This window comes from Pinus tabuliformis, chromosome 3_2 (genome assembly GCF_031772625.1).
Source record: "Pinus tabuliformis cultivar Carrire ecotype Pingquan chromosome 3_2, CPIR1, whole genome shotgun sequence".
NCBI classification, from domain to species: domain Eukaryota; kingdom Viridiplantae; phylum Streptophyta; class Pinopsida; order Pinales; family Pinaceae; genus Pinus; species Pinus tabuliformis.
The window spans coordinates 651,704,751-651,720,933 of NC_142302.1; the positions used below are offsets into that span (position 1 = coordinate 651,704,751).

The 16,183-nt window shown below is 38.3% G+C and overlaps 1 protein-coding gene and 1 long non-coding RNA gene across 2 annotated transcripts; both read left to right on the plus strand.

Annotated features, from left to right (window-relative positions):
• Positions 1 to 12,294: 12,294 nt before the first annotated feature.
• On the plus strand, positions 12,295 to 12,929 carry LOC149182332 (uncharacterized). The gene is made up of 3 exons (XR_016257600.1): positions 12,295 to 12,391; positions 12,569 to 12,676; positions 12,817 to 12,929. It is a non-coding gene; the product is annotated as an uncharacterized LOC149182332 (long non-coding RNA).
• A 96-nt stretch (positions 12,930 to 13,025) lies between these two features.
• LOC149182333 (topless-related protein 2-like) lies at positions 13,026 to 14,453 on the plus strand. The gene is made up of 5 exons (XM_089414525.1): positions 13,026 to 13,073; positions 13,193 to 13,360; positions 13,483 to 13,650; positions 13,743 to 13,891; positions 14,205 to 14,453. Exons 1-4 carry the CDS (start codon positions 13,026 to 13,028, stop codon positions 13,845 to 13,847), a joined length of 489 nt encoding a protein of 162 aa, XP_089270651.1. The 3' UTR covers positions 13,848 to 13,891; positions 14,205 to 14,453.
• The last annotated feature ends 1,730 nt before the right edge of the window (positions 14,454 to 16,183 follow it).

Sequence of the window (16,183 nt, forward strand, 5' to 3'; positions counted from 1 at the left end):
TAGTTGCACAATGATTTATTATTTATTCATGGTTTTGAGATAGTATGATCCTGTTCATGGGTGTGAGATTTGAGGTTTTTCCTAGAACTTTGATATGAAAAAAATGGAAATGTTACATTGGGTTCACATGTTCAGGGATTATTGTTCATGATTGTCGTTGTCATAATATTAGCCAAGGGAAGGTAGTTATGTGTATGGTTGATTCATCACTCTGTATATTTATTCTTTAACTTCTCGTGGTTTATTTGTGATCTCAGATATAATATTACTTTGTGCAGCGAACGACTACAATTGTAGTGTCTGGGAGGGTCGAGTGGAGATAATATCTTAGGAAATGCGGAAATGTAGATGCAGCGCAGAGGATTGGTGAGTCATGTTTTTTTCCAACAAAATAGTGTTATTGTTATTTGTGTGCTCAATATTTTCTCCTTCTAGCATGGTTCTCGGGTAGTACGACTCAAATGATATACATAAAATGGTATGTTTAAATTTTATTTTTTTTCCACATCACACGCACACCCTCACATAACATTCCCCAGAGAGGAGGATGTTAAGGTCGAGCAAGCAAGCATCTTGTGCTTTTGACCAATCAACCATTGTGCTCGTAGACAACACTAGGATTTTGGTTGTTCAATATGTTTAAATATTCCTAGATCCCTCTTACAAAATGGATTATTTCTCTTACTATAGCATTGATTGCATTATTTTGAGTAGAATTACATCTAGTTTAAAACTTATATACTTTGAGATTTAGCATGGAATATAAATGGACTAGAATGAAGTTGGATCACAAGTTCATGCCTTCAACTCTCTAGTTTAACTTTTATTAGAATTATAATATTTTATTTCGTATCTACATCAAATGGTTGATTTCAGTGACCACATATACGTAAAATACAAAATGGATTATCAGCATTCATATAACAAAGCTAAAGACGAGTATGTTTCACATTATGATTGATTGTTGCATTGAACTCTCCAATTTAACTTGTAAAATGATTCTAATATCTTATTATGTATCTGTTGTAGATGGCTTTTTCTAGTGAGCACGAGTAAGTGGAACACAAAATGGAATGTCTATCTTTATATAGCAAACTCTAGATGAGGTATGTTTGGTGTAATGAATAATTATTTGTTTTGAATTATGCTTTCCATTACAATCTGTCTTTATTTTAACGTTATTCACGCCACCTTTTTTCCTTTCAGCGGGGGAGAGGACAACACTGTAAAGATAATGTGAAAAGGGGAAGTTTGCAATTTTTTGTTTGTTGTTGTCTATTTTTTTTGAAGTTCATGCCTTCAAATTCTCTCATTTGACTTTTATTATAAATATAATATTATATTGTGTATCTATTGCAGATGGCTTGTTCCAGTGAACAAAAAATTGTGGAAGACAAAATGGATTGTCCTGTTTTATATAGCAATCTCAAAGAAAGGTGTGTTTCTTATTACAATTAATTATTGCGTACTCTCAAGTTTAACTTACATAATGATTCTAATATCTTATTGTGTATCTTCTATAGATGGTTTGTTTTGATGAGCAAAAGCAAGTGGAATATAAACATCGTCCATCGATATGAAACAAACTCTAGGGAGTTGTGTTTCCTATAATGAATAATTGTTGGTTTTGAATATGTTTAACACTACTAATTGCGTGTATTTTAAGCTTATTCAGCCGACCTTTTTTCCCTTTCAGCAGAGGACAACAAATTGCAGGAGAGATGATGTGCAGAGGGGGTGTTTGCAAATTTTTCTTTGTTTTTATCTTCATGTTTTGTTTTGTTGAGTTTGAGCATGGCCATGCTGTGTTGTACTCGTTTTTTGTTGTTTGGTCTTGTTTTCGTTTGTTTGGTGTCTTGTAATCTTCTTTTTTTTGTTTGCTTTTTTTTTTTCTTTTAAAGTTTTTTGCAGTTTGGTCTTGGTTTCGTTTGTTGGGTGCGGAAACAAAAATGAAGGACGCAGTCAAAGAAAATTGAGGTTATTGTTCATAAATGAAGGTGAGTCGACATTTCTATATGCAATGCACTTCACTTAAAAGTATCTTGCGCTACTTTGTAGCTCTATTTATTATCTTTTCAAATTATTATATGCTTTAGCTAAGCTCTCATAGTCGACTATATTCATCCCTTTTGTGTAGTGAACAACTACAATTGTATGTTCTACACAAGTCAAGTGGTGAAGACGCACTAGACATTCTACAAACATGACATAGAGGATGGGTGAGGCATACTTTTCTCTTACACAATACTATTGTCCTTTAATACATTGAAATATTTGTTAGTTGCACAATGATTTATTATTTTTTCATGGTTTTGAGATAGTATGATCTTGTTCATGGGTGTGAGATTTGAGATTTTTCCTAGAACTTTGATATGAAAAAAATGGAAATGTTACATTGGGTTCACATGTTCAGGGATTATTGTTCATGATTGTCCTTGTCATAATATTAGCCAAGGGAAGGTAGTTATGTGTATGGTTGATTCATGACTCTGTATATTTATTCTTTAATCTCTCGTGGTTTATTTGTGATCTCAGATATAATATTACTTTGTGCAGTGAATGACTACAATTGTATTGTCTGGGAGGGTCGAGTGGAGAAAATATCTTAGGAAATGTAGATGCAGCGCAGAAGATGGGCGAGTGATGTTTTTTTCCAACAAAATAGTGTTATTGTTATTTGTGTGCTCAATATTTTCTCCTTCTAGCATGGTTCTCGGGTAGTACGACTCAGATGATATACATAATATGGTATGTTTAATTTTTTTTTTTTTTTTCCACATCACACGCACACCCTCACATAACATTCCCCAGAGAGGAGGATGTTAAGGTCGAGCAAGCAAGCATCTTGAGCTTTTGACCAATCAACCATTGTGCTAGTAGACAACACTAGGATTTTGGTTGTTCAATATGTTTAAATATGCCTAGATCCCTCTTACAAAATGGATTATTTCTCTTACTATAGCATTGATTGCATTATTTCGAGTAGAATTACATCTAGTTTAAAAACTTATATACTTTGAGATTTAGCATGGAATATAAATGGACTAGAATGAAGTTGGATCACAAGTTCATGCCTTCAATTCTCTAGTTTAAATTTTATTAGAATTCTAATATTTTATTTCGTATCTACATCAAATGGTTGATTTCAGTGACCACATATACGTAAAATACAAAATGGATTATCAACTTTCTTATAACAAAGCTAAAGACGAGTATGTTTCACATTATGATTGATTGTTGCATTGAACTCTCCAATTTAACTTTTAAATGATTCTAATATCTTATTATGTATCTGTTGTAGATGGCTTTTTCTGGCGAGCATGAGTAAGTGGAACACAAAATGGAATGTCTATCTTTATACAGCGAAGTCTAGATGAGGTATGTTTGGTGTAATGAATAATTATTTGTTTTGAGTTATGCTTTCCATTACAATCTGTCTTTATTTTAACGTTATTCACGCCACCTTTTTTCCTTTCATCCGGGGAGAGGACACTACAGTAAAGATAATGTGAAAAGGGGAAGTTTGCAATTTTTTGTTTGTTGTTGTGTAATTTTTTTTTTAAGTTCATGCCTTCAAATTCTCTCGTTTGACTTTTATTATAAATATAATATTATATTGTGTATCTATTGCAGATGGCTTGTTCCAGTGAACAAAAAATTGTGGAAGACAAAATGGATTGTCCTGATTTATATATCAATCTCAAAGAAAGGTGTGTTTCTTATTACAGTTAATTATTGCGTACTCTCAAGTTTAACTTACATAACGATTCTAATATCTTATTGTGTATCTTCTATAGATGGATTGTTTTGATGAGCAAAAGCAAGTGGAACACAAACAACATCCCATCGATATGAAACAAACTCTAGGGAGTTGTGTTTCCTATAATGAATAATTGTTGGTTTTGAATATGTTTAACACTACTAACTGCATGTATTTTAAGCTTATTCAACCGACCTTTTTGCCTTTTCAGCAGAGGACAACAAATTGCAGGAGAGATGAGGTGCAGAGGGGGTGTTTGCAATTTTTTCTTTGTTTTTATCTTCGTGTTTTGTTTTGTTGAGTTTGAGCATGGCCATGCTGTGTTGTACTCGTTTTTTGTTGTTTGGTCTTGGTTTCATTTGTTGGGTGTCTTGTAATCTTTTTTTGTTTCGTTTTGTTTTTTTTCTTTTAAAGTTTTTTGCAGTTTGGTCTTGGTTTCGTTTGTTGGGTGTGGAAACAGAAATGAAGGAAGCAATCAAAGAAAATTGAGGTTATTGTTCATAAATGAAGGTGAGTTGACATTTCTATATGCAATGCACTTCACTTAAAAGTATCTTTCGCTACTTTGTAGCTCCATTTTTTATGCTTTCAAATTATTATATGCTTTATCTAAGCTCTCATAGTCGACTACATTCATCCCTTTTATGTAGTGAACAACTAAAATTGTATGTTCTACACAAGTCAAGTGGTGAAGACGCCCTAGACATTCTACAAACATGACATAGAGGATGGGTGAGGCATACTTTTCTCTTACACAATACTATTTTTTTTTTTTTTTTTTTACAGAAACGGTTATGGAGTGTTTATATTAATCTTGGCCTGAATGCCGAAAATCTGATTACATTATGAGTTTCTTTGCCCTGATGTATCTCACTGCTAAGGATGAGAATGCAGCTGAAACTTGCAGATTTCTTCCTTGGAAAGGCACCCATAGAGTCGATTTCAGAGATTTTCCCCCACTTGAAGATACAAACAAATTTGTTTAATAGCAGACAGTAGAACATGGCAGCAATCAATTTATGGAATGGGTTCCCATGATTCTTCTTCATCTTTCAACTTGACCCCGACAGAGAGTAGGGCAGATTTATTGGCTTCGATGTCCACCTTTTTATTGTGGGTTCTCAACACATGGTAGTACTTCAAGTTTTGAAAATTGTTTTTCAAACCTTTGATCCTAGTAATCAACCTTGCTAGGTTAAGTTCCAAAACTGGAGTATTGGAAACCATTGCGTTTATAATGACCTGCGAATCGCCTATAACAATTGCGTCATTTATGTCCAAATCTTTGAGGATCTTGAGTCCTTGGAAGAGGGCCAAGGCCTCAGCTTGAATGCTAGTAGAATATCCAAGTCCCCAAGCATAGGAGAGAATTTTTTCCCCAATTTGATTTAGAACAACACCTCCTGCACCAACTTTTTCTGGATTTCCCTTTGCTGCTCCATCAAAAAAGAGGAAGTGCCTTGCTTGCGATTTAAGCCAATCTTGAAAGTCATTCTCAGGTTTCCTTATTTTCCAATCTTTAATAGTAGGGGCTTTTCTGGCTGCTGGATGAAATTGAAGTTCTAGAGTTGATCCCCATGCAATGTCCTGTTGACTGAGATTGGAGTCGTCTTTTATATCAGTCAAGCACTCCTTTATGTGGCATTTAATCTTGGCTTCTAAGACTTTGTGGCTCTGCTTTGTATTTCTAAAAATTCTTCTGTTACGTTCTAGCCATATCTGCCAACAGATAATCTTTGGGAGGACAGCCCATGCTGATTTAATAATCAGGTTTTTAGGGGGTGAACCTGGATATCTGTTTGCCCATTTAGAGAAAAGTTCAGAAGTGGAGCAAGGAAGAGTGAAATTAGGATCCAAATCTTGGATAAAGAAAGACCAGATCTGCCTGGAGAAGCTGCATTCTAGAATTAGATGAACTGCTGTCTCTGCGTTTTCATTGCACAGTGAGCAGATGGAGGGGCCGTGGAATCCTTTCCTCTGCAAGTTGTCATAAGTTAAGATTTTGCCATGACAGAAAAGCCAGGCAAAGAAATCCACCTTGGGCCATGAAGACAGTCGCCAGACACCTTGCCAAGGAGCTGGATCAGGGGGAACGTATGGCCTCTCATTCAGTTTAGCGTACCCCAAGGAGACTGCGTATCCTCTGGCTTTCGGCCCCCAGCCTTTCACATCTCTTTTCCTCGAGTGCGTGGGCGCCAATCCGTGCAGGGAGTCGAGCAGCGTGGTCCATTCGGAGGTCAGGTTATCCGACACCTTTATATGTTTCCAGCCTGCCCATACCAAGTCGTTCCAGCATGAGATATCCCACAGCGTTCGCAGTCCCTCTCTGTCCATCCAGCAGCGCGACGAGCTAATGGAGACTCTGTCTTCTATTGGTTCCTTATTCATGATTTTGTCCGTCCAGATGTTGATTTTTTTCCTGTTGTCTGGGATCCAGTAAGAGTGAGTGGTAATGAGAGGGACAACTCTGGCATATATTTTGAGAAATGATGAGTTTGGCAGATGGATCACGTTTTCTAAACATCTGGATCTTGGTCCTCTGAAATATTTTTTCCAGAGCGCCTTTTGGGCCCAGCCAGGATTGGGCGCAATGATCCTCCAAATGATTTTTGCAGCCATTGCCACATTCTGTTGACAAAGATTTTTAAAATTTAGACCACCCTCCCACAGTGGCTTGGAGATGGTTTCCCAACTGATAAGGGGGATCCTTTTTCATTTTGTTTTCTTCCCTTCCAAAAGAACCTCCTTATGTACTCCATTTTTTTTAGAATGGATGTCGGAGAAAGAAGCCCAGCGAATTGAAATAGAGGCAAGTTGGTAAGCACTGATTTAATTAAGATTGTTTTTCCAGCAGTATTCAGCCAGGAGTATCCCCAGGCTTGAATCTTAGCCTTGAATTTTTCCAGCTGAGGGAGCCATTCTTTGCTTGCAGGTCTCTTGTGAGATACAGGGAGGCCCAAATATTTAAAAGAAGACCAAGAAGTGGAAGCTGCAAAGCCCAAACATCTAGAAATGGCAGATAGCAGTCTGGGCGTAATATTCCAGTAGAAAATGTGGCATTTGCTCTTATTAACAACGCTGCCTGAGGCCTCACTAAAATCATCCAGAACCGCTTTGAATTTTGTGGCAGAAGAGATAGAGGCAAGACCCAAAAGCAAAGTGTCATCCACAAACAAGGCATGATTAATATTTTTGATCCCTCTTGCAATACACAGTCCATTAATTTCTTGGTCTTGCATCTTTTTGTCTAGCAGGAAGCTAAGAACTGAGGCTTGGATGACAAAGAGCAGAGGGGATAGAGGACACCCCTTCCTAAGTCCTCTCGAAGCTTTAAAAAAGTATGTGGCTCTTCCATTAACAAGAGGAGCAATCCATGGCTCCGAGACGCATGCCCGAATCCATTTAATGAAATTTGCTCCAAAACCAAACTTGCTCATAACATTTAAAAGAAAGCTATGATTTACTCGATCAAAAGCATTTGCTAAATCAAGTTTAATCACCATACCTTCCTCTTTTCAGAGGAGACATGAATGAATTGCCTCTTGTACCAGGATGAAGTTGTCCACAATTTGCCTTCCTTGGGTGAAGCCTCCTTGATTCTTTGGAATTATTTTGGGAAGAATGAACTTCAGTCTATTTGCAATTACTTTGGTGATTAATTTGTACCTTGTGTTGCATAGGAAAATCGACCAGAATCTACTGAATTTATTGGCACCTTTTTCCTTGGGTATGAGGGCTAAAAATGCAGAATTAGTACTGCCTCCTATTTTCTGTGTATTTTGAGATTTTTGAACCATTTTGAGGAGGTCCTTTTCAATAATCGGCCAGCAAGCTTGAAGGAATCTAGCAGAGAAACCGTCCGGCCCAGGGGCCTTATCCGGGTCCATATCAAAAAGAGCCTTTTTCACTTCATCTTTAGTGACTTTGGCCTCAAGAGATTCATTCATTCGCTGAGTAATTACAGAGGGTATATTATCTAGCAGATCTGGATAATGGCTTGGATCCTTGTCTTCACTATACAAGTTTTGGAAATGAGCAAAAGTTGCTTTCTTTATGTGATCAAAATCCTTATGGATATCGCTCTCTTCTTTAATCTCTGAGATGGTATTGAAGCATTTCCTTGCCTGGGCTTGTTTGTGGAAAAAAGCAGTGTTCCTATCCCCTGCTTTAAGCCAGAGGTTACGAGATTTTAATCTCCAATACTCTTCTTCAGCTAAGCAGGCTTTGTGGTAGCGTTGTTGCAACTGGGCTTCTTGATCTAATAAATCCTTTGTGAGCATAGCGTTCTCCATACCATTTTGATGGGAAACAAGAGCGGCTTTAATGGTTTTCCTTTCTGTAGCCGGATTGGACAGCGTTTTGGCCCATCTTTTTAGAGCTCCTTTCACCCTTCTGAGCTTTTCCTCCCAAATATAGAATGGTGATCCTTTAACTGGCTGATTCCAACATTCCTTGACAGTTTGCATGAAGTCTGGCTCCTTTACCCAGAGAGGGCTGAATCTAAATGGAATAGGGCCCAGATCAAGGTGAACTAGGAGTTCTAGCTTTATGGGCTTATGATCAGAGATGCTGCCAGCAACAATATGCATTCTGAGCTCTAAACCTAGCAACAAATAGGAACTTTGAATAATAAATCTATCTAGCCTGGCAGCAATGTGTCCAGGTCCCACTCTTTTATTAGACCAAGAGTACTTACCGGAAGAAGGTTTGATGTCCAGCAAGTCCCAGTCTTGCACTATGTCCTCCACCCATTCCCTTGTCGGGTCTTTAACTACGCTGCCTCCCCTTTTTTCTGATGGATGAAGAGTGAGGTTGAGGTTGCCAGCAATTATTATATTTTCCAAGTTTGTCAAATCTGCTTGGTGTCTTATAGAGTCCCAACAATTTTTTTTTGCCCAACATTGACTGGAGAGTAAACATTGAATAGACAAAACGTTTCCTTAGTGTCCAAGTTCTGCATTTTCAGCAACAACCAATGAGTATTCCTAGCCTCAAATAGGACTGTAAATTTATTGGCGTTCCAAAGAGTGCCTATCCCTCTTGAGGCACCCCAGACAGAGATTGCTCTTGCTTCACTTTTATTCCAAAGTTTCTTGCTTGCTTGAAGGAAGACTATGTCTTCCAACTTTGTCTCCTGGACGAGAAGTAAGTCTGGGGTTTCTGTCCTGATTAGGCTTCTGATGGCTTCTTCTTTAGCTTTGCTCCCCATACCTCTGCAATTCCAGGAAATGACCTTCATTATTTATTCTTCTGGTGGGCTCCCTTGGAGCCTTGGGGCAGGTTTTTCAGTATCTTAGTCTTTGAGGCGAGCATTTTTTCCAAAGTTGGTTGGCTGCCCTGAAGTTTCTCTTTGTAGGTCTCCTGCTCCCTTTTTTCCCTGTCAGTTTTCCGGCCTCTTGTTGATCTTCTTACCGAGGTATGGGACTCTCCTTCCTCTTTTGATTCTTTTGTTTCCTGCTCTTCTTCCTCATCTTCTATAATCATACCTTTTGGGTCTTCAACACTTGTTCCTTTGTGGGAGGCTGAGGGAGTACCTTTGCTTGTGGGAGCTGTTTTTTGAGCCTCGATCTCCTGAGTAGCTTCTGCCTCCTTTTGAAGCTCGCCCTCTTGTGTGTTCTCTGGTTGCGAACTCAGGGGATCATACTTATTTTCTGGAGTGGATTTGATGGGGATCTGCTAGACAGTGGCCTGATGGGTTCCTTTGCCATTAGGGCCTCCCTGCTTCTAATTCTTGGGATAAGGTTTGGATCGCTTGACTTGATTCCTTCCATCCTCTTTCCCCTGCATAGCCTCATTGTTGGTCGGGCAACCTCTGGCGAAATGACCATAAACATGGCATTTCTGGCATTTGAAGGGCAGCTGCTCATAGTCCAGTTTCTGCATATGCGTCCAGCTTCCGACCTTTATTGTGATGGCCTCTGGTAGTCCCACCTCCAGATCTACTTCTACACAGATCCTGGCACAGTCATACTGGTCCTTGTTGTTCGCACGATCTATAAATTTCCCCAGGGCGTTTATAATGTGCCTCAGAGAATCCTAGTTCCAGCAGTGCACTGGGAGATTTGGGAGCCTGAACCACACCGGGACTGCTTGGGGCACATCTACTGCCGGATTGAAGTTCGGGGTCCATTTATTCAAATACAGACCCTGAGGGCCCATGAAGTAGGGGCCATTTTGGAAGATCAGGTCTTTGTCTTCTTTTGATGTGAATTCGAAGAGGAAGTATCCTCTCCCCAGAAAGTAAGAGGTGACACTTTCTTTGATCAGCGGCGCCCAGTTTCTATTGACCCAGCTTTCAGTGGTTTTTGGGGATGGCCATAGCCCAGTGAACTGACCGATGAGAGCCCGTTCAGCCAATGACAGGGCAACTTGGATCGGGGTTTCTGGAGGGAGGGAGATCACCGGAATATCGTCCAATCTTTTAACAAATTTCGCAGCTTTAGTATTTTTCTTCTTTGGCAGCCCAACCAAGAGCCTATTGAAAGCCTCAGAAGGCGAGATCGGTGGAGGAGGCGGAAGAGACGCCTGGGGAGTGCCCAACCCCTCCATGGTCGCAGTCCCTGGAATTGGGTCAACCGGCAACTCGATCCATGAAAGTCAAGGCACAGCAAGCTCAGGCGGACAGGTTCGCAGGAGCCAGGCCAGCAAAGGGCGGGGGCTCACTGTCTGCAACTTGCGAAAGGTGCGGATCTCGGTTTTTGCAGGGCCAAGGGTTGCAGAGCTCTTCCAACCAACTAATCCTCTTACACAATACTATTGTCCTTTAATACATTGAAATATTTTTTAGTTGCACAATGATTTATTATTTTGTCATGGTTTTGAGATAGTATGATCTTGTTCATGGGTGTGAGATTTGAGATTTTTCCTAGAACTTTGATATGAAAAAAATGGAAATGTTACATTGGGTTCACATGTTCAGGGATTATTGTTCATGATTGTTGTTGTCATAATATTAGCCAAGGGAAGGTAGTTATGTGTATGGTTGATTCATCACTCTATATATTTATTCTTTAACCTCTTGTGGTTTATTTGTGATCTCAGATATAATATTACTTTGTGCAGTGAATGACTACAATTGTAGTGTGTGGGAGGGTCGAGTGGAGATAATATCTTAGGAAATGCGGAAATGTAGATGCAGCGCAGAGGATGGGTGAGTCATGTTTTTTTCCAACAAAATAGTGTTATTGATATTTGTGTGCTCAATATTTTCTCCTTCTAGCATGGTTCTCAGGTAGTACGACTCAGATGATATACATAAAATGGTATGTTTAAATTTTATTTTTTTTCCACATCACACGCACGCCCTCACATAACATTCCCCATAGAGGAGGATGTTAAGGTCGAGCAAGCAAGCATCTTGAGCTTTCGACCAATCAACCATTAGCACTGGCCTCATGTAAACTCTTATACATGTTTTGTTATGTTTTCTTAGGCTGCTCTTGTGAAAAACTCAACTGTATTAGTGAATTGTTGTATTTGGAACCCAGATGGGGCAGTCCTTGGTAACTTAATCTATACTCATATTCATTAATAAGATGCTTTGATATCATTTGCTTCTTTATACAACAATGTGAGTGATTTGTAATAATGCCACCAATAGAATGGTGTGCTACGCCCTCTATTCAGATACTGACATGCCTGCATTTCTGCATTTGTGTTATAGGAGTTGTGTTTTCACATATATTCTTATACTATGGCAGGTGATTTGAGACAACATCTAGAGGTTTGCTTACATGCTTAAAGCCAATCTGTACATTCTTGTAGGTCTGTAAAATTAAGTTTGTATTGAAAATATAATTTATTACTTATCTGACATGCCTGCATTTGTGTTATAGGAGTTGTTTTTCACATATATTCTTGTCATGTGTCAAGACTCATTCTAATAGTTGTCATTTACTTATCTGACATGCCTGCATTTGTGTTATAGGAGTTGTGTTTTCACATATATTCTTATCATGTGTCAAGACTCATTCTAATAGTTGTCATTTACTTATCTGACATGCCTGCATTTGTGTTATAGGAGTTGTGTTTTCACATATATTCTTATCATGTGTCAAGACTCATTCTAATAGTTGTCATTTACTTATATGACATGCATGCATTTGTGTTATAGGAGTTGTGTTTTCACATATATTCTTATACTATGGCAGGTGATTTGAGACAACATCTAGAGGTTTGCTTACATTCTTAAAGGCCAATCTGTACATTCTTGTATGTCTGTAAAGCCCAATCTGTACATTCTTGTATGTCTGTAAAGGCCAATCTGTACATTCTTGTAGGTCTGTAAAATTAAGTTTGTATTGAAAATATAATTTATTAACATTGATATAATTTAAACAGATTGACGCACATGCTAGTGGTGTGAATAATATTGCTTTTTCACACCCTAGATACTATTTCTTCATAATAATTACATGTGGGGATGATTAGACCATCAAGGTAATCTGCTTTATCATGTGTCAAGACTCATTCTAATAGTTGTCATTTACTTATCTGTATATGAAAAAGAAAAAGAAATATTGTCTATGCTTGTAGGTGTGGGATGCAGTAACTTGTCAAAATCAGTACACATTTGAAGGCCATGAAGTAGCTGTATATTCTGTTTGTCCTTTCCAGTAAGAAAATATTCAGGTACTTTGTTCCTCGAGTCCTGAAGAATATATGTGAATTGCAGTTAAGGACTAGTTTTGAAATACATTGCATGTTCTATTTTTGTTTGATGTTTGGCTTTCTGTGAAATTTTGACCATATGGCAAATACTTTATTGCACTAAAGATAGATGGATTATGAATCTTTGTTTGTATGCAGTTTATTTTTCTACAGCTATTGATGGAAAGATCAAATACTGGTTGTATGATCTTGCGGGATCTAGGGTGGATTATAATGCTCCAGGCTTTATAGTGCTGATGGAACAAGGTAAAATGTTAACTTGGAATGGTGTTTAGTTTGAAAATGTCTTTATGAAGATCTGAGTTTTCCTTTCTCCAATTTTCTATATTTGTTGTGTCAAGTCGATGTCCTTTCTGAAGTATATAATCATTTGTATTTTTTATTAGGCTCTTCTGTGGAACAAGTAAAGATGGTGATTCATACCTCATTGAGTGGAATGAAAGTGAGGGAACAATCAAGCGTACATATTCTACAATTTGAGACAACCATGAATAAGAAAGTGAGGGAACAATCAAGCGTACATATTCTGCAATTTGAGACAACCAGGAATAGGTTCTCAGCAGCTGGTGATGAATTTCAAATAAAGTTCTGGGACATGGATAACACCAACATCCATACAACAATTGATGTTGACGGTAGTTTGGTAAGACGTTATTTTTGGAAATGATGATGGTTTGTTTTTAGAGTTTCAAAACATTATTTCAAGTTTTCTTGATCACATCTCAATGTATAATCCTCATGCTATTTCCAAAAAAATCCCAGGCTAGTCCTCGCCTTCGTTTCAGCGAAGATGGTTCCCTGTTGGCAGTCACAATGAATGACAATGGCATAAAGATCTTACCGAATGCAGAGGGATTTCGCTTAATTGGCATGCTGGAGAGTAGATCCTTTGAAGGAACGAAGGTGCCACCAGAGACAATGGCAACAAAGGTAAATTCTTCTTCCATGCAAATTTACTGCGTACATGTTTTTAGAGTTTCAAAACATTATTTCAAGTTTTCTTGATCACATCTCAATGTATAATCCTCATGCTATTTCCAAAAATATCCTAGGCTAGTCCTCGCCTTCGTTTCAGCGAAGATGGTTCCCTATTGGCAGTCACAATGAATGACAATGGCATAAAGATCTTACCCAACACAGAGGGATTTCGCTTAATTCACATGCTGGAGAGTAGATCTTTTGAAGGAACGAAGGTGCCACCGGAGACAATGGCAACAAAGGTACATTCTTCTTCCATGCACATTTACTGTGTACATGCACTACTAATTAATGGTAAAGTTTAAACCCTAACTAATTCATTTTTACTATGCAGACTTCAATTGCGAATGCCATGCCTCCTGCAGTCACTGCTCCTGGTTCCCTTCGCAGTGTTGTAGAACGTTCGGACAGGCTTCCGGTTCCCTTCGCAGTGCTGTAGAACGTTCGGCCAGACTTCCATCTGCATTGTCAATGATCAATTTTGTAAGAGCATTCTGAATTTAGCATATTCAGTTTAGTTTGTTACATATATCTTATCATTTTCTAAACTTTCACTCATAATCCAGATATTGTTGCTTTCGAGTTTGCATAGGATTTTGTTCTTTTCCCCATTCACATGCTCTATTAGCCATTATTTATATTGTTGCTTTCGAGTTTCCATATAGCATAGGATTTTGTTCTTTTCCCCATTCACATGCTCTATTAGCCATTATTTTGGCATATCTTTTATAGGAATAGGATGATATTATCAATGATGTCTAACAATTATCTGATATTCGAGACAACATGTGTGCAGAGTAGTATAGAGTCTAGACAGACAGTCCGACCCCAGATGTTAAACGAAGGCTTCTAGATGAGGTCACAGACAAGAGCAAGAACAGGAAATTGGCTGAGATCACTGATTCGGGTCCCCAGATGTTAAACGAAGGCTTCTAGATGAGGTCACAGACAAGAGCAAGAACTGGAAATTGACTGAGATCACTGATTCGGGTCAGTGTAGGTCTCTCAGGTTGCCTGACAGAATGCATGCGAGCAAGGTATGCAATCATCCCTCTATTACAGAAAACACTAAAGGTTGGCATACTTTACAATTTTATGTGCTACAAATTCTGTCGATATTGATCCAAACAAGTAATGTGCTATTTCTTGCAGGTGGTAAAACTGATATACACCAATTCCAATGTTGTTGTCTTAGCACTGACATCCGATGCTCTCCATAAGCTATACCGCGGAGTGACCGAAATCCATCCGGAAAGGTGGGGGTTCTTTAGTAGTTGTTGACATGTTGTTTGCTTCCTTTCTATTTTAGCTTGTTTTATTTATTTATTTGTTTATTATACTTTTGGATATATAATTTGCAGTTTTATGCAGTAATGATTGACGAGTAACTAAGAGTTAGCATTTTGTTCCACCGTCTGCAACGAGTATTCCAACACAGCGAGTATTCTGACACAGATGTGGCAGCCAGCTAGTGGGATTCTTATGAATAATGACGTTGGTGATACAAATCCAGAAGAAGTCGCTGCTTGTATAGCTTCGAATAAGAATGATTCCTATGTAATGGCCACTTCCATGGCAAGGTCTCCTTATTCAATATGATGACATTTAAGCTAAGAGAGCCTTCTACCTAAAGACCAGTTTCATTCCTATGTAATGGCCACTTCCAGTGGCAAGGTCTCCTTATTCAATACGATGACATTTAAGCTAAGAGAGCCTTTTACCTAAAGACGAGTTTCATTCCTATGTAATGTCTGCTTCCAGTGGCAAGGTCTCCTTATTCAATATGATGACAACATTTAAGCTAAGAGAGCCTTTTACCTAAAGACCAGTTTCATTTTAATGTTTCCGATGAGTTATATAATTTTAGTTTTGGTACATTGGTCTACTTAGGATTTAGTCTCTAATGTCTCACCTTCAACTTTCAAATTATGTGGGTAATGAGGTTGAGTTACTCTAGAAGGTTCTTGTGTAATGTTCCTTACTGTAAGCTAAGAATTCAAAGGCTCCCAATTAATCTAAATCACTGGTTTCATGGGATGCTAATTGATGATTGATTTATTGCGAGTCATGACAACTTTCATGCCACCTTCTCCGGAAGCCACTTTTCTGGCTTTCCGCCCTCAGGACAATAACATCATTGCAATTGGCATGGAGGGTTCATCAATTCAATATACAATTGATAAGGTGTTGCCTGTGAATATATCTTTCAATCCTTGTCATTTTTCTTCATTGTGCCCTTTTACGAAAACTGACCTTTAAGTGGGGGATACAAGAGTACAGTTTCATAATGATCAAATTCACTTGTTGGTTCTGCATGGTAGCAGCTTTGCTATATATGATGCTTCCAAGTTGGAGCGCTTGTTTCTATGTAAGTACTTGTAAGCACTGTTGAATTCAAACATAGACAATAACATAATTTACTTGTAAGCACTGTTGAATTCAAACATAGAAAATAACATAATGTCACCTTCTGTATATGATTGGATGACCTTGTTACATTTCTGTATATGATTGGATGACCTTGTTACATGGCTGCATTGCAGTGATCTCCTCATGATTCCCTATCTGCTCCTATTTCAAGTGCCATATATTCATGTGACAACGTCCTATTTTATGCGAGCTTCTGAGCTTCTGTCATAGTGCAGTTGGAGTGTTTGATGTAGAAAGATTGAGGCCTCAATGTCGCATTGCACCTTCTGCATACTTTTCATCGGGAATGAATAGGTAAATGGGCTCTTTCATTCTGTGATGGTTAATACATCAATTTTTTAGATT